At 39.1% G+C, this 22,628-nt stretch overlaps 1 protein-coding gene across 5 annotated transcripts in view; it reads right to left on the reverse strand.

Moving 5' to 3' along the window:
* Positions 1-5,881: 5,881 nt before the first annotated feature.
* The window catches only part of NUP205 (nucleoporin 205), a 115,765-nt gene continuing 99,018 nt past the window's right edge, over positions 5,882-22,628 (reverse strand). For all 5 annotated transcript variants that reach the window (XM_072762967.1, XM_072762966.1, XM_072762965.1 and 2 more), the window contains 10 exons: positions 22,100-22,238; positions 20,327-20,453; positions 15,269-15,345; positions 12,747-12,875; positions 12,401-12,527; positions 10,672-10,838; positions 9,018-9,141; positions 8,447-8,575; positions 7,804-7,877; positions 5,882-6,228 (listed from right to left, as the gene is read on the reverse strand). In XM_072762967.1, the coding sequence (XP_072619068.1) occupies positions 6,076-6,228; positions 7,804-7,877; positions 8,447-8,575; positions 9,018-9,141; positions 10,672-10,838; positions 12,401-12,527; positions 12,747-12,875; positions 15,269-15,345; positions 20,327-20,453; positions 22,100-22,238 (1,246 nt within the window). In that variant the 3' untranslated portion in view covers positions 5,882-6,075. The remainder of the gene's footprint in view (positions 6,229-7,803; positions 7,878-8,446; positions 8,576-9,017; positions 9,142-10,671; positions 10,839-12,400; positions 12,528-12,746; positions 12,876-15,268; positions 15,346-20,326; positions 20,454-22,099; positions 22,239-22,628) is intronic.

Raw genomic sequence — 22,628 nt, forward strand, 5'->3', positions numbered from 1 at the left:
TACGGGGAGGAGGGCTGTGCGGCTCAAAAGTGCCCCAGGTGTGCTGTGTAAATTCCAGTGAACACTTTTGATAGGGGACAGGTGCCTAAGTAGGTAAGCTAGAGGCCTTAGGAGCCAGGCGCAGTCTCCTCCAGTTCCCGGCTGCCTTTGCTTCCTGGTGACTTAACCTCTCTCAAGTTTGTTCTCCTGATTCCAGCTCCCTGTCGAACTGTTGTGGGAATCGAAGGAGACAACGTGAGGGGTCAGGGGTGCACAGTGAGCTCTAGAAGACCTCTCTCCATCCCGTCTCCACACAGAGGGACCACCACCTGCTCCTGGTCTTCAACACCCTCAGCAGCCTCCACTGACACCCTTAGAAAGCAAGAACACCTTTTCTCCTTGCTCTCAGCCTTCGGAATTCACCCTTACTCGTTACACTAAGTAGAAACCCTGGTTCCAGGCTGCAACAGCCAAATCATATTAACCTAAGCCATATGGGAGTCTATTATAAAGGTACAACGGATGACGGGGAATAAGGAGGCTACCTGGAATTAAGCAGCATTTTCTCTCCATTTCTGCTTTTTTTTTTTTCCCTCCACAGATCTGCTTCATTGTTCTCATTTTGCCTAATCCCCCCTCCCCCCCAGCTTCCAGAATATGATCATTGTAACTTTCTGGAGTTTACTCATTAAATGATCCAACAATAGAAAAACCAGATCACTCTTTCCCTACCACTTTCAAATACCTGGGAAAGCAATGCTGATTGGTCAAGTTAGTGTCAGGTGCTCTCTGATCATTGTAACTAGAGGAGTAGGATCTCTTTGAACTAAAGCGACTGCCAAGATGTAAGAGGTACTGGTAGGAGGCTGTAACACACTTCATTTTCCAACATCTCTAGATTAAAATGTGACTCGGTTAAATCTTGACCAGTGCTTCTCAAACTTTTTTTTTTTTTAAGATTTTATTTTTTCATTAGAATATGCAGAGAGGAGAGAGAGAGAGAGGCAGAGACATAGGCAGAGGGAGAAGCAGGCTTCAGCAGGGAGCCTGATGTGGGACTTGATCCTGGGTCTCCAGGATCCTGCCCTGGGCCAAAGGCAGGCACCAAACCGCTGAGCCACCCAGGGATCCCCCCTTCTCAAACTTTAATGTGCATTCAAGTCACCTGGAAATCTTGTTAAACTGTAGATTCTGACTCAGTTGCCTGAGTTGGGGCCTGACATTATGCATTTCTACGTTGCTCCCAGGTGATGCTAGCAGCGGCCTGTGAAACATTTTGTGTTGCAAGACACCATACTGTGAGCTACGTAAGGATGAGGACTTCATTCCGTTCATGACTCCATCCTCAGTGTCCAGCAAGGACTTGGTGCAGCCTCTGAACCTAATATTTATTGAAGTTCTTGCATAAAACCTTAACCCCTTCTCACAGATAAAGCCTGAAAGGAAGCCTTTTCTTCTAAGGTCTTTCCCAAGGTTCTTTCTCTTATACCCCCAAATAACTACAAGGAGAAGGGGGGCAAAGGGCAGAATTCTTTTTGCTACTTTTGAGATTACTTAAATGTCCTCAGATGAAAACACTTCAAGATTCATGCCTTCCCCTTACCCCTTCATGATACCTTCATCTATTGACTTCCCAAATGGTCCCCTCATTTACTAAAGGCTTTGGCATCTAACAGCCGTCCTTTCAGCCTTGCCAAGCTATCACAATCATGGGTGACTCCCAAGGCCACATACACTTGTATTTTCCAGAATCTTTACCTCCAGTGACCTTCATCCTCACACCACTTCAGCAATCCACCGCCATGTTCATACTCACACTTCGTCATTTACTGGACCTGCTCCACCTCTGAAGTATTATATTCCCAAATCTTATCCCCAGTTTTACCAATTCTTTAACCTTAGCCAGATCTCCAGTCTCTCAGCTATTGCATATTCTTACAAGCTGTGAGCTCCCCTCTGGCTTCACTCCCTTTCTAGCTAGCTGGTCTAAACTGCACGAGATCTGAACTTCAATCAGCGGAAACAACCAAGATGCCCTTCAGTAGGTAAGTGGATTAAACAAACTGTGGTACATCCAGATAATGGAATATAATTCGGTGCTGAAAAAAAAAAAAAAAAGGCTATCAAGCCTTGAAAACTTGGAAGCTTAAATGCATATTACTAAGTGAAAGAACCTTATCTGAAAAGCCTGCATACTGTATGATCCCAAGTCCATGAAATTCTGGAAAAGGCAAACATAAGGGGACAATAAAAAAGATAATTGCTTATGAGGGTGGGGATTAAGCGGGAATGAAGAATTGAGCAGCAGAGTGCAGAACATAAGATTTTTTTTAGGGCAGTGAAAATACTCTATATTATGGTGATGGATATATGTCATACATTTGTCCAAACCCAAAGAATCTGCACCAAGAGTGAACCCTGGGGTTTTGGGCAATTATGATGTGTTAATGTAGGATCATCCCTGGTAAAAACGTACCCCTATGTAATCCAGAGAGACCTTCTTACCCATCATATGTCTCATCCAAGAAGACGTGTGATAATCATTGCAGCAATATTTGTAATAGCAAAATACTGGGAATTTAAATGTATGCCAACCCACCAACAACAGAATGCATAGAGTCTTTGTAAAATACAATAACTACCACTATTTATGATAAATGAGTACGAGGAATTATTTTTAAAAAACTATGTTGAACCAAAAAAAGCAAACTGCAAACTGTTCCATAGTATGCTATCATACATATAAATATTAACAACGTATAAAACAAGGGATGGGTTAAGGTGATGGGGATTAAGGAGTGCAGTTGTGATGAGCATCAAGTGATGTATGGAAGTGCTGAATTACTATATTGTACACCTGAAATTACTTAACATGCTGTTAACTGGAATTACTTGAAAAAACCCTGTAAAACAATTATTTTTTAAATTATTTTTTTAAAGATTTATTTATTTATTCATTCAGAGAGAGCGAAGAGAGAGGCAGAGACACAGGCAGAGGGAGAAGCAGGCTCCATACAGGAAACCCAATGTGGGACTCGATCCCGGGTCTCCAGGATCACACCCTGGGCTGCAGGCGGCGCTGAACCGCTGCGCCACCGGGGCTGCCCAAAACAATTATTTTTAATGCCTATGAACACACATGTAGTGGAAGCATAAAACATAAATGGCAAATTCAACAATGAATTCTTGACAAAGGTTATCTCTGGGAGGGCAGTAGGGACATTGGGATTAGGGAGTCACAGGAGCCCAAATGTATCTACTATAGATTTCCTTTAAAAAATAATTCTGGAGCAAATATGGCTAATTTTAAGATTTGATTAATTTAACTATATGGTATGAGGGTAGAGTTGGTATCAGCATGTTTATTATACTGATTATATTATTTGTATGATTGAAGCCATACACAATTTAAAAAATTTGCATAGTAAAATCAATGGCTGAAAAGGTTTATGGAAACAAATTCAGTCTTAAAGTATCAATCCACAAATTATTCATTACAAGAGGAAAAAAGACAGCTTTTGCAATGGAGAGGTGTGTCAAGCACTACCTTAATTGAGCAAACTTAAAATAATGGGACAAACTGATATGTACCTCCTAATATAATATACTGAAGGCATAATATCACCCACAGAATTGTATTCTTGCCAAAAATGTTTAACCTGAATTAGAAAAAACAAAAACCGCGGGACCTTCTCCAAAACAGCTAACATGTCACGTTAAACACCTCTCCCCTGAAAAGGCAGCGGAATCATTTCTGAATCAAGGAAACAAGACAGAACTAAATGTAATGTGATTCTTGATTTAATTTTGGGTAAAAAAAAAAGTTCTAGAAGTACATTTTGGGGGCAACTGAAATTTGAATACAGACTGAATATTAGAAAATTTTATGGCACTTTATTAGCAAACATCTTACGTGTGATAATGGTATTATGATTTGGAAGGAAATACTTGCTGAAATATTATGGATAAAGTGTCATGATGTCTACAATCTACTTTCAAACAGTTAAGGGGAAAAAAACCAGTATATATACACATATAAAAAAGATAAAGCAAATGAGCAAAATGTTAACGGTTGGTGAAGCTACAGGTTCATTGTACTTTTCTTTCAACTCTCGTGAAGAGACATTTTTCAAAATAACTTGGGAAAATAAATATTTAGAAAGGGCTCAATTGTGTATGAATAGCTTTTATAGCTCAAGATAAAATTCAGACATTTTTATACAACACTATTTTATGAAAAATACAATAATAAACTCACTTTTTTTTTCTTATCCCACCAAACACAGTAACTCAGCAAAGAGGCTGTATTACGATCCCTTGCTTATTTAGTATTTTTTAGGAATAGACGAACCTACCCTTTACATGCTAAAACTTAAAAACCAAAGTTCTACAGTGTTTTGACCCCCTCTGCTTTGCTGCAGAGCACAAGCTGCACCTAACAGCCCCTCTCTACATCCCAGGTAACCACGCCAGTCAGGCCCTGAGAGCTTCTTCCTCCGGATTTGTTATACAAATAGCATCTCTGGCCAGTCTTCTAGGCAACACACCTGCAGCTGCAATCCTTCAATGCCCTCCCTCCCCACACATTTTCCAGTGTCCAATTTCCGTTCCACTCTACTGTAGTTTTGAAGAAATGATGGGAAAACAAGAAAACAGTTTAGTAAATTTAAAAATCTTAACCTTCCATTTACCTTCACATTCCCAAGGCTTAAAAAATGCTTTGATTCTGTGCCGCAGGCTCCTTTCTGATTCTTTCTGGGCTCCTGTCTGTGTTCAGATGGTACAGATCACCATATGCCCACAGGGTTATAGTTACTACTCCATGGTGGGCCCACTTATTCATGCATTCACACTCCTCTATGATTTCTGTTTATTAGCAGGATGCTTTCCAGCTAAAGACTAATGTTTATAAATGGTGGGCAGTTAATTCACTTCAAAATATAACAATGGCAGAACCCTTTTAAAAGATGTTAAAAGGTCATGGAAGTGATAAAAGTTTGTTTTAAAAAACCAACAGTGTATAACTACATATAAATTTTCTGCTACTGCCTGAATCAAGACTCTCCCTTTCTGCAACCTCTCCTACATATTAGGCTGAAATACTTATTGGCTAGAAAGGGAGAAAATGGACTTTGAGATGATGTAGTCACTTGAACATAAATACAACTGGGCAAGAGGTAGAGTGATCATTGTATACATTCTTTTGCCCTAACTGTAGCCATCATATTAATTACATGAGAAATAATGGTAGGTGATTAGTTTGGGAAATTTAACAATTATTTCTAAGGAACAAATGCAAATTATTATAGTCATTTACATGCAGAAAAGAAAAAAAATTAGGAAAGAGATGGCTTCATTTCTTGGGACATTTCTATAACACATTCACAGTATTGAGTACACTATTATTTTATTTATTTATTTACTTATTTATTTATTTAAAAAGAGTTTGTTTATTTATTTGACAGAGAGAGAGAAGCAGGGGGAGTGGCAGGCAGAGAGAGAAGGAGAAGCAGACTCCCCACCGAGCAGGGAGCCCGAAGAAGGGCTTGATCCCAGGACCCCGGGGATCATGACCTATAGCTGAAGCATGCTATAGCAGCATGATAGGATCATGACCTATACGCTTAATGGACTGAGCCACCCAGATGCTCCTTACGTACACTCTTCTGTGAAAGAGCACAGCCATAGTTTGTTGTCCACTCTACCCCAGGGAGTAACCCTGATTATCACAGAAGTGGAATATAGATAACAAAAAGATAAAAAATTGGAATTTTCAGACTATGCCTTTAATAGAACATTCAGAATTATATCCCTAATGAGAAAACACCACTGTGAATAGTTTGTTAGATTCCCGTTAATGTTGATCATTTTCTAGGTCAAATTTCAAAAGACTAACCAGATGTTTTGTTTTTTAAAAAGTATTTATTTTTTCACTAGTGAGCTTGGAACCAGGCAAAGAAATTTACAGAAAAGATGTCCATATATAAAGAAAGAAATAGCAAAATATTTTTTGGTCATAATTTAGAAACAAATCTATAAAAAGGGGACAGTTTCCCCCAATTCATCTCTTCCCCGGAAGAGTATAAGCACAGGCCCTCAGTTCCTTGATATCCTCAGCAGGCCTCGGATACGTCTGACTAGAGCTTGTATGAAACTATAGCGAGATCGAACTTTTGAGTACAATCCTTCAATGTCCAGAAGTTTCTTTTGTAGTGATTCTCCAAAAGCGTTGATGGCATCAGCCTGAAGCTAGAGGTAATACAGATGACGTTATTATTAAAATTACAGTCTCAATTATTTCTTTTATTCTATGTCTTCCAATTTAAAATACCTTGGAATTTTTGTAATGTGGTCCTTTCTCCCTCATGTAGCTAATTAAACATTTACATTTCCATGTTAGAATTTATTGGTATGAATTGTTTCTCCCCCTTTCCTGTCTTATATAAATGTGTAAAATTTTAAATAGGAACAAATGTAGATGCTGTTGATATATAGTCATATACACAAAAACACTTCCTGAAGGGTGATACAAGAAGCTGTTAGGAGTGGATGCCTTTAGGGAAAGAAACAGGTAAGGTGGAAAGAAGCTCTTACTTTTACTTGATTTTTCAACTAGAAAAAAAAATTGCTTGTGTATATTTTCAAAGCATATAAAGAGAGGAGAAGAGCCTGGTATACACTTTAGAATTCATGTATTTTAGAATGCATAAGTAGTTTCAGATGGATTCTTTTGGCATTATCCTGAAACACTAAAATTGAGTAAAAAATTAGATGAATCTACCTGCCTTCAGTTTTGCAGTAAAATCAAAGCACAGAGGGAGAAAGTTATTTATTAACCCTATAGTTTAACTTTATAATAGAACAGTCTAATGAAACATAATTAGTCTAGTCATTAATTCAACACATATTTATTAAACATCTTCTGGAAGATCTATTTGGCTAATTCTGCCCATGGCCTCATTGAACATTGACTTCCCTAAACACACCTAGCCAAAATATGAATTACATTATGAAGTCAACTAAGGGCAGATAGTAGTCAGGGCTTGGATGAGAACACGCTATGTATGACGTCTGGGTAGGTATGGTCTGGAGAATACTCTTTCCTGGATAAACTCAACCTTCAGCTTTAAGAAAGGCAGTGACCAAGAGGGACTACGGAAAAGCACAGGCTTTATCTCATTAGGGCTACGGACACTCAGATGCCTAGCAGCAAATCTAGTTGCAATTCAGTTTATCTAACATGCCTATCCTGCTAACTGCTTTGTTCCTAACATTCCTATTAGATTCATATGAGGTTTTCACTTTGTTTTTGGAATGCTCTTCATCATTCCAACATTATTGGTCAAGAGGTTACTAAGTACATAATATATAGTATTATAGTCTCCTGCAATGGAACTTTTAATGGCTATTCATAATCTCTCCATTAAATTATTTTCTGAAAAATTAAGTGCTAAGTGACACGTTGTGCCTAAGAAGTCTGCAAAGTCAATCTAAAGAAATTGGGAGTTTCCAGAACACAATACCTACTAACGACTGAACTCTCATAATGGTCCTTCCAGGCACTACAGCCTTAGGAGCCTCACATATGAAACTTCATTTCATTCTGACAAAACACTTTGAGGCTGAACTATCCTTCCCATTTCTTCAGTGAGGAAATGGAGGCTCAAAAGTAACTTGTTTGAAGTCCCGTAGCTGTTAGGTGGCCAGGCTAGAAATAAAATCAGGTCTTTGTACACAACTCTTGAAAATCATCATCTTACTAACATACTAGGCTTTTCCTTTTTCCTTTCAAAAAAGAAAAAGAGTATGAGAACAGAACCTCACCTGGTCTAAGTCATGTTGGCTCACTCCTGTCAGTCCACTTCTAAAATCTAGGTTGGTTTCTGAAGTGAAGGAATCTGGAGATAAAAGACACAGTCAAACCAGCTTTACAACTATGTATCTACCATACAGTAGAAGAACCTGAAGATAATGAACCAATGTCATGAAACACATGGGTCAAGGCTGAGAAATCTATCTCAACTTCCAGTAAGTATAAGCCCTCGGGGAGCATTTCACTGGTCTAGGCCAGGATTCATAAGCTTTTCTTCCATTTCTTTCCCACTAAGGGATCCAATAGTGCTCATGGCTCAAAGAGGCTCAATGTAGCAATAAGAATCACAGCTTAGGCTGACACACTTGCATTCTTTAGGAAAATTATTTGTGACCAGGGAATTCTGGAGCTGGCCAGTCCTTAACTGCAAGATGCTGAAGAGCGGTATCTCAGATGTTCTTATGCTCCACCCAATCTTCATGAATAGAAGTAAAATACAAGAAACAGCTCTATCTAATAAGTAAATAGCTCTCCATTGCCCAACCACTCTCAGTAACTTGGAAACAGAAGAAGTAAATAAAAATGTAACTAGTTCTTCAAGGCACTGAAATCTGTAGGTGTGTGTGGTTCACTAATTTTCATAATAAAATTTACCTTGTAGTCTTCTGCTTTTAAATAAGGTTCTGGCGGCAAACAAGGAATCTTGAGAATCTGTGGGCGTGCAGTGTAACAAGTAGTACTCCAGATGGCGCCAAAGAATAAATAGGCAGGTCTCTATGATAACTACAGAGAGCTCTGACTAAAGGAAAACAATCTCATCAAACCAGTTTCTGAGGAGGAAAACAGAGGAGAGCTGGATCTACTTCGTGACATACCCACCACCTTCCACTGAAGGTGTCTCCCCAGAAGGCAGCAAACTGTGGTCAGAGGAAGGAGTCAGGGACCATGGGGTGCTGCACCAGCACAGTTAACAACTGTTCCTGCCTCCTGTCCAGAGTGACTGTAGACATTATCAGGATTATTAGCTACTCTGAACAAAAATTTCAATTTGGAAATAGATCAGGCACTGGCATTTACTGGGGGGGGGGGGGGGGGGGGAACATGTCCCAACATGTCCCTTTTATACAGTTTTGCTGTGTGAGAATCAGTAAACAGTTCCCGCATTTAAAGATTTTCTTAAAGGTCACCACCACTCAAGTTCCCACTGTGACTTCATTAAGGATACAAGAACAGAGGGAAAGCAGTTTGGCTCGATTATTGATCAACTTCACCAAACGCCGTCTTGCTAGAACATATTTCTGGGCAGTAGAGATTTTCTCAACACCAACAGGCATCACAGACTGACACAACTGAGAACCAGAAACAAAAGCAGGATTAGTGATTACATAAACTAACAGAAACTTCATGAAGAGAGGGTCACTTATGACAGGCCCTGCAAAAAAACAAAGAAATTTAAACATCCCTGCAGATGAGAGTTATCATCTGGTTAGGAAGCTGGTAACTTTATAATACCGAGAGCCAAAGTAGTGGAATTCACAAATGAAGACTCCTCTGCCGATTTCTGCAAAAGGTCTCATCTCTGTAACAGACGTTTCCAAACTGCTGAGGGGCCGACCAACCCTGAATCTCTTGTCAAACTAAAACAAAATTCAACAATAGGTTTTTCAGGCCGTGGGTCTAACAACGCCATGGAGATTTTCTGTAACAGCTGTCATGTATCTTCTGAAGAAAATGTAAAAGCCGATTTCTACAGCATTAACTAAAATAGGCTCATCAACCAGAACCTCCTTTCATCACACAGCGGTCCGATTCAAAATTCAGGTGCTGGGTTGGACAGAAGGCAAACTGAAGTGGGGCTGGGAGGGCACCGCACACTTGCCAGGAAGGCTGCGGTTTCTCTGGCGAGTGCTGGTGTCACCCATAAGCTACGCGTGTTGGGGAAGGGCTGCCAGATGTAAAGCACCCCCCTTCAGGGATTACTAGAACCTCATCAGTAACTCCTGCCTCAGGACCTGCTAGCTGTGTGGCTTTGGGTAAATTATTCAAACTTCCAGGGCCTCCACTTCCTCATCTGAGAAAATAGGAGTGGCTACACTATCTGCCTCATGTATTGCGACAGAACTTGTCTGGCACATCAGAAACACCCACCAACTGCTCCCTATGATTGCTGGAAGCAGGCAAGAGGGAGGAGGTTTTGACTACTCTGAAGAGTAATGTGGAGCTTTTCAGGACAGTTGGTGCAAAGGAGGAATGGCAAAATGGCTCCACATCTAGGCTGCCACGGGCCACCAGGGAGCTTCAGCACCGGCCAGGGTATGCCTTGTGTCATTCAGCTGTGCCGGATGGGAGAGAAAGTGGCTACTTAGGATGTAGGCCTAGCGACTCAGTATCTTTAGCTACAATATCGGTGAATGATTCTGGGTCACTGAGGGCAGGCAGTCAAGTCTTATGTGCTATCCCACTTGTCTGAAAAATTCTCTAAACAGATACTGAAGATACTGAAGACACAGAGACCTCTTACTTAAGGGATCACTTCTACTGAATAAGCATCTGCAACAGAAACCCAGGTTTCTCAGCACAGATTTCAGAGTATCAATTACCAAAACTCTACTTCAAAAGCCAGCTGCCGTTCTACTGAAGGGCGGCAGGTGGTGTTCCTGAACAGATACACTTCACCGTCTTCCATTCAAGTGTTGCCCTGATTACCAGGTGTGGTGCTACGGGGAGGACTCTTCTTCAAACCACACAGAGGCATCATTTCAAGCCCTTTTATCTCACTGCATACATCATCTTTACACACAAGTCGGACACCAATATTTTGGTCATTAGGAAAAGCAAGGATTCTCCAAAATCTCCACGGCTCATTATAAGATTCATACCTCTTTTATCTCATCTGGTGGAAGCTGCTCTACATTCTGTAGCTTGTTGACACTCCGTCGGTGACTGTCATAATAGCTGAAGAAATCATTAGCGCTCTGTTTCAGCAGGTAGACAATAATGCCCAAACCTGGCAGGCGCCAATATGGAATCACTGGAGCTTGGGTATCTAATAAAGTTGATAATAAAAACAGAATGTTCCACTTACAAGAATATTAAATGAATTTCGAATGACCTGTTTTAAAACAAGGGATGCCCAGAACTGAAGGGCATGTAAACTATTATTAAAACCAACCCACAACTACTTTTAAATACTTCTGACAATTCAGAGGAGTGGTGAAGTGCTATGGTGATCTGGGACTCAAATCTAGGCAGTTCACCATCAGTCTCCATTCTTAACTGCTAGCTTAAACTGCCTCTCTACAAATGAATATTCCTGAATCTACCACAAACCCACCCCCTCCTGTGTCTACGACTGGCAAAGATAAGTTTGCTGATTAAATCTTTAAAGAGTCTAAGGAAGAATAAAGACAAATATATATTAGGCTTCATAAAGTTCATCAAGTATTAAAGATCGGAGAATGGCCCAGTATGTGAAAGACAGGCTCAAAGTGAAAAGAAAGCAAGTGAAATTTTAATTGTTAGTGATGATTATTAATGTTTTTGAAGAATAAATGACAAAACTATAATTTCATTTGAAAATGTTATGATCAGGCTCAACTTGTTTTAAAATGTTAGATTCGGGGCAGCCCCAGTGGATCAGCGCTTTAGCACCGCCTTCAGCCCAGGGCATGATCCTGGAGACCTGGGATCAAGTCCCTATCAGGCTCCTGGCATGGAGCCTGCTTCTCCCTCTGCCTGTGTCTCTGCCTCCCTCTCTCTCTCTCTCTCTCTCTCTGTCTCTCATGAATAAATAAATAAAATCTTAAAAAAAAAAAGTTAGATTCAAAGGGGAAGAATGGAGCCCCCTTGGACACTTTATAATGGAGTTGCACAGAGTTGTTAGTTCCTGGCACCATTTACATGAAACAGTGGTTAGATACTGTTAAACTAATATACTTTAATAACACCATCCTACTAAATCTTTTATGTGATTAAGCAATTTTCAGGGAAAATAAGATCTTGAAGATGAAAATGTGACAAAATTATTTGCAGAAAAATCACAGAGCAAGCACCACTAACATCCGAATAGACTTTGTCTTCTGAGGGTCCTATGGGATAACAGCTTTCATCAACCCACAACCCTTACATTCCAGATCTCGCCTACTGGGTCCTTAGGAAATCACAGACTATGTCAGTTTACTTAGCATCCACACTTTACTTTGCTGTGATACAGAAATTTGGAGCTATACTACGAGACCCAATTCAGACACTACCTTCAGCTTAACATGATCTCACGCATAAACCGTCTGTTATGTTTGTACATTTTTCTCCCAGCTAGTTTACTTGCCCATCTTAGATCCTTTCTTTGGGGTCTCAAATACTATTCAAACCCAGAGCTCTTTGAAATTTATCCTCAGAAAATTTTGAATTTCTCTGTCCTCTTGAGCTCTCTAACCTATCCACAGGACTGACACCAGTACCTCCTTACTGATCTTTCTTAAAGTCATTTACAAATTTTCCCACTAATTACACATAAAGAAAAGAGCTGCATTTCACTGGAGCCATCTAGAGCTTGTTTTAATCACAGCACCTTAATCCTCAATTACAGCAAGAAAGAAGTCCACTCACCTTGCCGAGGTCCGTCTCTGTTAATGGTTTCTGACAGGCTCGGGGTGAAGAGACACATGGCATGCTGGAATGTGGGGGAGCTCTGTAACATGAGTGACTGGCAATATTCCATGACATTGGCACAGATCTACAAGGAAAAACAGTAACAAAAATATTAATTCCCCAAATGCCCAAATATCATGGAACTCTAGATTTGAAGGAGAACCAAGTTACTAAATCAATTTCTAAAATTACAACATTATAAATCAATGTGTAAAATCATTCACATCTGGTATCTTTATCATATGCTTCCAAAAACATAAAACCACATGTTCAAGAACGGATATACAATGCCCACCCCTCTCACCTGCTGCATGGCCAGTTCAAGTTCATCTTTCTTGCTCACTCTATCTCCCTCCACATTTTCATCTTGAAATTTAAACTGGCGCAGTCTGTCAGAGCCTCCAAAGCGGCTTAGTAGTCCTAAACACTGGCGCTAAGAAAGAGAAAGATATTTTGTTCATATCTAATTGGCTAGGTCTAAAATCAGTGACCTCTCTTAGCGAGACATAAAGAAAACCTCATTCGGGAGTGGAATCACCTTTTAAAGGGTCTAATTTCTTACTTCCAACTGAGGCAAATAAAGTTAGCCGTATTAAAATTCACCTTTTTGCAAATGTTATTTGCTTGACAGTCAACTCATTAAAAGAACATCACTCTTTTTTTCTTTTAAGCAGTTAATCCCCATTACATTGTAAGCATTAGCCAAGAACATTCTGTTTCACACCAAATAATTCCTGGGTAGATACCCATTAAATAAACACAAGTTGATAAACACTGAGAAGCAAAATGAGATGGCAAACAGAAGACACTTTGTAATAAGCACATCCATAATTTTGTCTATGAAGGCTCAACTTTAAAGGCTGTTTCACTGAGGGCCGCTTCTGGGACTTCAGAAAGGGGGTGGGAACACACAGGGAGCTTTGGCGGATAAAATGAAAATGTCATCTGTTTGAAATGTTGGTACTTTTCCCCTGACAATACAGTTCTTCCTAAGGTTCTTGGAGGGAAAGAATAAGCTTTTTACAATATATCTAAATGGTTAAAATCAGAGACATGGGTTCCAACAGGAGGTACCTGACCTCTTGTTATGAGACCTGCAACAGGTTACTTAACCTCCACAAGTCTCAACGCTCACATTCCTAGGGTACAAATAGTGATTACTACCTTATCAGATTGTGGTCAAGATTATCTGAGACAATGAATGAATCATATTTATATTAGTAATACAGTGCTCTGCACATAGAAAGTGGACCATAAAAACGTACTTTAAAACTGGCATGGCACACACACACACCTACATACACATACAGACACAAACAGATATAATATAAAACAGCTTATGTAAACTGATGTTAGTTTACATAATAAGATTGGTAAGCCAAAACATATTAAGAAGACAATATATGGGACGCCTGGGTGGCGCAGCGGTTGAGCGTCTGCCTTTGGCCCAGGGCATGATCCCAGAGTCCCAGGATCAAGTCCTACATCGGGCTTCCTACATGGAGCCTGTTTCTCCCTCTGCCTGTCTCTGCCTCTCTCTGTCTCTCATGAATAAATAAAATCTTAAAAAAAAAAAAAAAAAAAGACAATATAAATGTATTTTGCCAAAATAGTTGTATCTATTTTTAAAATAGAACTGCTGTTTGCTACCCTTACAGACAATACAAGATGCACTAACACATTTCTAGACGTCACCTTATAAAATAGCCTGAAAAATATCTTTTCCTCTCTATCAAACAAGAAAAATTAAAAGACAAAAAAAGAAGAAAAAAACAGAAGAGTATCTGGGTTCGGCTGGTAACAGTGCAACTCTTTCTGGAGTGCTGTTTGATAATGACTCAACATGTACTCTGTATGTATATTTGGGCCTAGTGAGACCAGCTATGTTTTCTAACCTGTAGCTCAAAAATGTGTACACAAAATTGATGACAGCAGTTTTATTTTGGAAACTTGAAAAAACAGTTCACGAAAAGAGAACTGGTTAAGAAAACTACTGTATTGGGGCCTCTGGGTGGCTCAGTCAGTTAAGCGTCTGCCTTCAGCTCAGGGTCCTGGGGTGGAGCCACACTTTGGGCTCCCTGCTCAGTGGGGAACCTGTTTTTCCCTCTCCCTTTGTTACTCCCCCCACTTGTGCTCTCTCTCAAATAAATAAAATCTTTAAAAAAAGAGAAAACTACTATATCAAAAACAATGAAATATAAATTCTAATATAAAAATTAATATTGTGCAGCTAATCAAAAGTGAAGCTGCTCAGATCAAAGCAGGCCACGAGGCTCCCAGAAAGAATGTGATAAATATCTAGTTGACAAGGTATCTAGTATGTCTGAATATACTAAAAGGAGATTACACAACTGCAAGAGAGCTTGGGAATAAATTAGAAATAAGCACATAAAAACCAAGCAAATAAAAAAAGAAACAATTACTCACTCTGGGGAAAATACAAGGTTGCATATAAAAGTAACCTATCACATGGAACGACATAATGGTGCTGCACAAACTTAATCATAAATAACAATACTGATCTAATCAAAACTATATGATTATATTGAGTTTAGGGGAGGCATGAGAAATGTCCATATAATATGGCAGAAGAAAAGGAGAAAAAAAGATCTAAGTTCTCATCCTCCTTGATGGAAAATCAACAGATGACTCCTAAAATTCAAAAACAAGCGTATTTTTTCGAAATACCAAAAAAATCAATTAAAAACCATCAAGAGGGTTTTGTCCAAATCTAGGAAGCAGAACAAGAGCATGGGTGAGTGGACTCTTGTATTTTGCTGTTAAGTCTTAGAACAGCTACTCTGTAAAGAAATAAGAATCAGTTACCTGGAATCTTCCAATATGTCCCTGTAGTTCCATTAGAGATCCTTCATTTACATCAACATCAAGTTCACTTAATATACCTATAAAATTTGGAATGCTTTTAATATAGTTTTATAATCAAAATAAAAACATTAAAAAAAATTAGAAGAGTAATGCTAGCATTTTATACTCTACTAAAACTGGACACAGACTTAGGAGTCTGTGGGAAGGAGTTTTGCGAAATACAACTTTGCAAAGATTATAAACGTACCATTACATGTTCATTTATAAGCAATCTAAATCTAGATTGAATTAATAACTTTAAAAGGTATTTCTTAAAGTTTTTGAGATAGGAGCAACTGGGTAGCTCAGTGGTTGAGCGTCTGCCTTTGGCTCAGGTTGTCATCCCTGGGTCCTGGGATTGAGCCCCACACTGGGCTCCCCGCAGGGAGCCTGCTTCTCCCCCTGCCTACATCTCTCTGCCTCTCATGAATAAATACATTTAAAAATTTTTTAATTTTTTAAATGAAGTTTTTGAGATAAATCCTTTTATTTATAAGCATAAAAGTTAAAATTTTCTAAACTTGACAATAAATAACTTTCTCGTGAAAGAGTTCAGGATATTAAACCCTTATAACGAAATACATTTCTTTTCTCATTTAACTCTCGTAGGTACTATACCATTTGATTTTTTTTCTTTTCCCTTAAGCAAAGTACAGTTTGCACATACACAGAAAAGCTCCCATTCAACTTCTGTTTAGATTTATTACAAAATTCTGAAACTGATCAATTTCTTATAATACCAGGAAAAAACCCCACCCTTTATTTCTATGGAGCCCTCCAAGCAAATCCACAGGGCATTCTTCCTTTGTTCTGAGGCTATAGTCATGCTGAGGATCCACCTGCACCTGTGTTAGTACCCTAACTTTGTTTTTGCAATCCATTTAATTCCTTATTTCTAAGCATACGTTCCAGAGCATGTACTGGAACCTTACTTTATCCTTTGCTCCTCATAATGACAAGGCCTCCTCTTTGTAGGTTTCTCAGCCCATGACCTCACACAAACCTACAGAAGATACTCCTACCATTTGGCACATACTGGCTTGCTATAACTCACCTGTGCCTCATTACTCCATCCCTTCCCACCTCCACCTCCTTTGGGAGTCTGTACCCAGAATCACCTTCTATTCCATTTTACCAAAATCTACCTTGCCAGAGTGGATTTTTCCTCATCATTTGAAAATATGTTCAGTTCTCCCTTATACTCCAAAACCAAACAAATACAAACAAAAACCTAGTTAATATCAAATTCTTGAAATATTTTTTCTACACTTACTGCTTGTAATTTTAAGCCCTTCTTTCCCAACCTACCCCTTGAAAGCTGGATCATGTACCTAACACTATCATGGAATTCAGACCTTTTCCTCTTTGTCCTCAAACTTCCTGATCTCTGCAACATGCGTTGCTATTCCCCAGTTCTTTTTTTTTCCCCACCTGCTGCCTCTACTTAAAAAGACTAGTTGGAGCACCTGGCTGGCTCTGTCAGTGGAGCATGCAAACTCTTGATCTTCAGGTTGTGAGAAGGAGCCCCACACTGGGTATAGAGATTACTTAAAAATAAAATCTTAAAAAAATATATACCAATTCTCAGTTTCTGTAAGACCCTTCTGTTAAGTGTCAACTGAGTCCTCTGTGTACCACTTAGATCGCTCTCAACTCCAAAACACTTTCCAGAATATTTGTGGGTCGCAGAAAAAAAATTAACCTGCTGTTTCAGTATTTGAAGAGGTAAGACATAACCAGTATAAGGCTAGGCAATATGGGGGACACAGTTAAAAACGGGCTTGTAGTTTAATGGGAGCATTTAAGATAAAAAATATACAGTAAAATTATGGGAGAATACAAAACAATATGTCATCAAGGGCTGAACTGCACAGAGTAGGGTTGATAGGAGTTAAAACTGTTAAAAGTTTAAAAAATTTGGGAGGGTACTTGGCATTATCTTTTAAAAAAATTTAAGTATATGTTTTCTGACCAAAAACTGTCAGGAATTTACCAAGCCTACCAGCTCAAACCTATAAAAACACACACACATATATATATATACACACACACACATACACAGTTACTAAATGCCATACTATTGGAAATTTTAAAACAGACTGGAAACAGTCAACATGTTACAGGGGTCTGGGTAAACAACAAAGATCTGGTTAACTCTTCACAAGTGGAAAATTATGTAGCCAATTTAAAAGAATGAGGTAGGAGCTCTATGTGATGATGAGAAAAGATCTGGAAAAAAGTCACAAAGCAGTGTGTATGGTATGATTTCATTTGTGTAGGGAGGGGACAACTTTACACCACATGCATAGAGATTTCTAGAAAAATAAACTGATAACTGATTCCTTTTAGAGAGCAGGAACTGCTGGTCATGGTACTTTTACTCTGTTCCTTTGAATTTATCATGATCATGTTAAAATAAACTGCTTTTCTAAATACAATCTTAATATGCTGATTATTTTGTTTGAATTTATCATGAGCATGTTCAACTGTGCTCTTCTACAATCTTAATATGCTGAATACAATCTTAATATGCTGGTCAAATGATGCTATTAGCAAAATACAAAAATTTTAGGCATTTAAAAAAATTAATGACAGGAGACTTCATGAATAAAACCACCTTACTGGAGGATTTGATAAAAGGCAAATTCTCTTTATACCTATTCTCAGCACTTTTGGGTGAAGATGGAAGAATGAAGTAGCATCATACAATGTCCCTCCTGTCATCAACCTACAAAATGAATGACATTCACCAAAAGAGGTGGGAGGATTTATGCCATAAATACTGAAAAATGGTGATGGCAAAGGAAAAAAAACCAAAGAAAATCCTGGTGAAGTAAGCAGCATGTTTCAGCTTATGGCCCTTATTCCACTCTTAGACGCAGTGTGAAAGAAAGAAGATAAACCAAAACTCTTGCAAATACACGAGATAAACCAAAGACTCTTCAATTTGCAGAGAAGCCTTTTAGAGTAACTGGGTAAGGCCTCAAGAAATCAAGGGAAAACCGAGAAAAGGAGAGCCACTACAAAGCATCATGGGACCTTAAGGAGAGGTAAGAAGGAGGGCCTGACTGGTATCATCTAAAAACACTGGGATGAATTGGGGAAATGAGCAGAGCTAAGCCTACAGGACTGAGATACACTGGATGGAGTAGAGGCTGTGCTCTCCTCCGAAGCAGCACGGGATCCAAGTGCTTCAACAGGCACTGCACTCAGCCCCGCCAAACACTCCCAGTATGAAGGACTCAAGCACTGACAGCCCTGGAGAGGAAAACATATTGGGGTTGGTGGGGTGGAATCATGGGCTGGCCTTAGATTTCTCTGTAGCAACATAAAAATGGAGGTAGTATAGCCTACGAGTTAACTGCACAGGCTCAGAAGCCATACTGGCTGGGAAACTACACTACCAGTATTATCTATGTGACTTTGGACAAGGCAACCTCTCTGTGCTTCAGTTCCCTCATCTGTAGGAGGAAAATTATAGTTCTACCTCATAAGACTGTTGTGAGAATTAAATAAATGTGTTAAGTGTTTAAAATAAGTACTTGGTACACTATGCTTAATAAATATGAGCTATGGGATCCCTGGGTGGCACAGCGGTTTGTCGCCTGCCTTTGGCCCAGGGCGCGATCCTGGAGACCCAGGATCGAATCCCACATCGGGCTCCCAGTGCATGGAGCCTGCTTCTCCCTCTGCCTGTGTCTCTGTCTCTCTCTCTCTCTGTGTGTGACTATCATAATTAAATTAAAAAAAAAATTTTTTTAAATAAATAAATATGAGCTATTATCATGAGCTACAAGTTCTGAGGGAAATCATAATCAGCTATGCCATTGTTTAGGACTAGAAGCAACCTTTAAACGTTCATAAACATTAGGGAACTCAGGGACTACAATATACTTTTTCTTAGGGGACGGGACCACAGTATAAATCAAAAATAGCAAGAAATGGGGATACCTGTGTGGCTCGGCTGGTTAAGTGTTCAACTCAGGGTCCTAAGGCCTAGCCTGGCACCGGGCTCTGTGCTCAGCACAGAGTCTACTTGTCCTTCTCTCCCTCCCTTTGCCCCTCCCACTGCTCACAAGGGTCCATGCGTGCTCTCTCTCTCTCTCTCCTTTCAAATAAATAAAATCTTAAAAAAATAAAATAATAAAACCAAGAGATAAATCAAAAGGAAGAACTAGGACTGGTGAAGCCATGGGAGAAAAAAGGTACTGCTGTCTTTCAATGAATGCATGTAAAAATATACAAGTAAAACTAAGTAACTGAGGGTTTCATGGATGCAGGACTGAATGCAAAAAAACTTGACAAAGTAAAAATAACATAAGCAAAATTAATCTAAAAGTGGAAGAAAAAGTATAAAAGAACACATGACTTCACCTCTCACATCAGGAGTTGATTCTGTCTAAAATATACATGTACTAAAGAAATCAAAATGCAAAAAAGTAACCAAAATATGTTAATAATGATTCATAATCTTTTTTGTTCCTTCTTAATCACAGCGATCATTTAAGAACTAATAATTCTTATGCTCTTGCAGTGAAGAAACATATGTCTGGAATTCAGCAAGCTCTCTGATTTCTCTTCAATTAATTTTTTAATCTATTAAGTTCATGTAAAATTAAGTAGTTTTCTAAAACTGCACATAAAAGGTATTCTCGTTCTCATAATTCACCTCAGTATGTCTCCAACTCTCCTGTGTGTGCATATACAGAAAACAACATCTGAAAAGCTACTCACCAAATGTTAACTTGTGGTGATTTCATGCTTGCTTTGGCAGCACAAACACTAAAAAAAGCACTGGGTAATTTCTAGGTAGTGAGGTTTTAAGTATTATTTTCTTGAACTCATTGAATTTTTTTGTATGTCATACATATATATACTTACTAATTAAAAAAAAAAGCAGTTAACCTTGTTAATTTCAAGTAAGTCATATGTACTGCAAAGCTGTAAAAGCCTCATTCTATTAAGTGTACGTCAATCTGTAAAGAATTATTCAAAGTCCATTCAACATAATCAACTCACCAGGAAGTGCTGCTTTACTTATAATTCCCGTCAGCAGAGCCAGTTCCTGCAAAGACCCAGCACTCACATCCTGACAGCGCAGGATTGCTTGTATGGTATCAGAATGTGAAATGAGAAACTGCAACACCTGAGACGATGAAAAGGAGGGAAAACGGAAAAAAACAGAGGTCAAGAGTAGCAAATTGTATTCTACATCTGAAACTTACCTTGTCAATAATAATGAAGCACAAAATTTGATGTAATGAATCACACTGAATGTAGTATATATAAGCAACTGTCTTTTGCGTTTATATAGTTTATTTCTTCAAGAAGCAAACATTTACCTAAAATTCCTAAGAAAGCTAAAGATGATTTCAAATTTTAGAAATTACTATATTTAGAGGCCAGGGTAGAAAGGTATAATATACCTTAAAACTACTGTATGAAAACCATTACTTGACCCTCCTTTTATTTTATTTTTGTCCAAATGAAACTAGAACAGGAGTTTAAAATGAGTGGGCATAAAAATGACTTGCTGAATTTAAGTTGTTCTAGGAAAATCTGGCTAGCCTGACATGGGGACAATCACATAAAAGCTTTTGCTAAATTCTCCTTTTGATATGATAAATACCAACGAGATAAAAATTCTGACCTCCAAACTCCGCCCTTCCACCCTGGCATTTTCTAGCGTACTTTCATGGAGAAATACAATTATTTCACATGTGATGTCTCCTCACCAAATCACAAATGCCTTGAAGGTTGAGACTTTGCCAAAACAAGCCGAACATTGGAATCACTCAGAAACTGTGTCCCCTTTTATTTTTAATTCAGATTCCTGGCCTTTAGCCCATAATTGTCAGATGTGGAACTCTGAGCATGGAGCCCAACGCAGGGACTGAACTCATGACTCTGAGATCCAAACCTGAGCTGAGATCAGGAGTCAGATGCTTAACCAACTGAGCCACCCAGACGCCCCTAAGTAATCTAAATTTTTAAAACAAGCTCCTTGGGGGAATTCTGCTATAGGCAGTATAAGAGTGGCATTAGAACTGACTCAAAGTCCACATATGAAAGTGTTAGGATGTACTAACGCAGTATAAAACAAGGTGCCATGTTAGAAACAACAGCATTCTATCTTGGTGTCATATGCCTGAAGACTGATGGCAGGAAGAGCACCTAAAAATCACTGTAAGGTATTAGGACACAGTTCCTGAAGCTGTCACAATAACAGAGTAATACAATAAAAAACTGTGGAGTCATAATGATATCTAATGAGTGAAGGTTTTTTGAAGGTTTCATTGAAAAGGGATGAAAATAAAATTTCTGGTGCTCAATGAAAAAACTTTTTTCCTCCTTTTAGAAAATTCACTTATTTCAATTACTTCAAGCTCTAAACATCACAACCCAATGGGCCATTGTCACCTATCTTTCATAGGTTCTGCAGGGCCTAACATAGTGTATGGCCTCTCAATAAAGCCCTGGTTAAATTACATCTTGGAAGCCAGTTTATTCCTATCATGATAACTGCTTCCTTTTGCAGAAGAACAGATTTAGAGATCTTGCTTTCCATCTCACTATTCTATCTATTCTTTGCTATAGGGTTTCATTCAAGTAAAAGTCAAGAATGGGCCAATGAAGCTCACAGCAAAGTACAAGGGGCTGGCTTTTGGTGCCCAGGTTTGCCACAAACAGTACAGCTAAGGTAAAATCACAGATGTGGTCTAAGCCTTGGGTTTCTACAAGGGAAAATGAGGACTCTGCACTAGGACTCTTCCACACTATGGATTTTCTTACCTGCCCTGCTGCCTGTAAGTGCTGGGCAGTGCTGGATGTGAGGATGACCTGGCACAAGCGGAGAGCCGGGAGCAGAATCTGCCGGTAGCGGTCCACGGGGGCAGGGATGAACACTGGCGGGTCTCTCATGCCGAACATGCTTCATTCATTCCCACCCAACAAAGAGAGAGCGACAGTCCAAGAGTTAATGGACACTAACCATCCCCATGGCAAATAGTCACAGGTGCCTGATTAAGATATGAAGCTACTAAGAAGGGACGCCTGGGTGGCTCAGCAGTTGAGCATCTGCCTTTGGCTTAGGGCCTGATCCCAGGATCAGGGATTGGGTCCCACATCGGGCTCCTTGAATGGAGCCTGCTTCTCCTTCTGCCTATGTCTCTGCCTCTCTCTGTGTCTCTCATGAATAAATAAAATCTTAAAAAAAAAAAAAAAAAGCTACTAAGGAAACTTCTGTGTCCCACATCAACAAAAACAGTTATTTTAATTCTGAAAAATCTTAGTAAAGAAAATCTGCATAATTTGAAGACAA

This window comes from Vulpes vulpes, chromosome 7 (assembly GCF_048418805.1).
Source record: "Vulpes vulpes isolate BD-2025 chromosome 7, VulVul3, whole genome shotgun sequence".
Classification (NCBI taxonomy): domain Eukaryota; kingdom Metazoa; phylum Chordata; class Mammalia; order Carnivora; family Canidae; genus Vulpes; species Vulpes vulpes.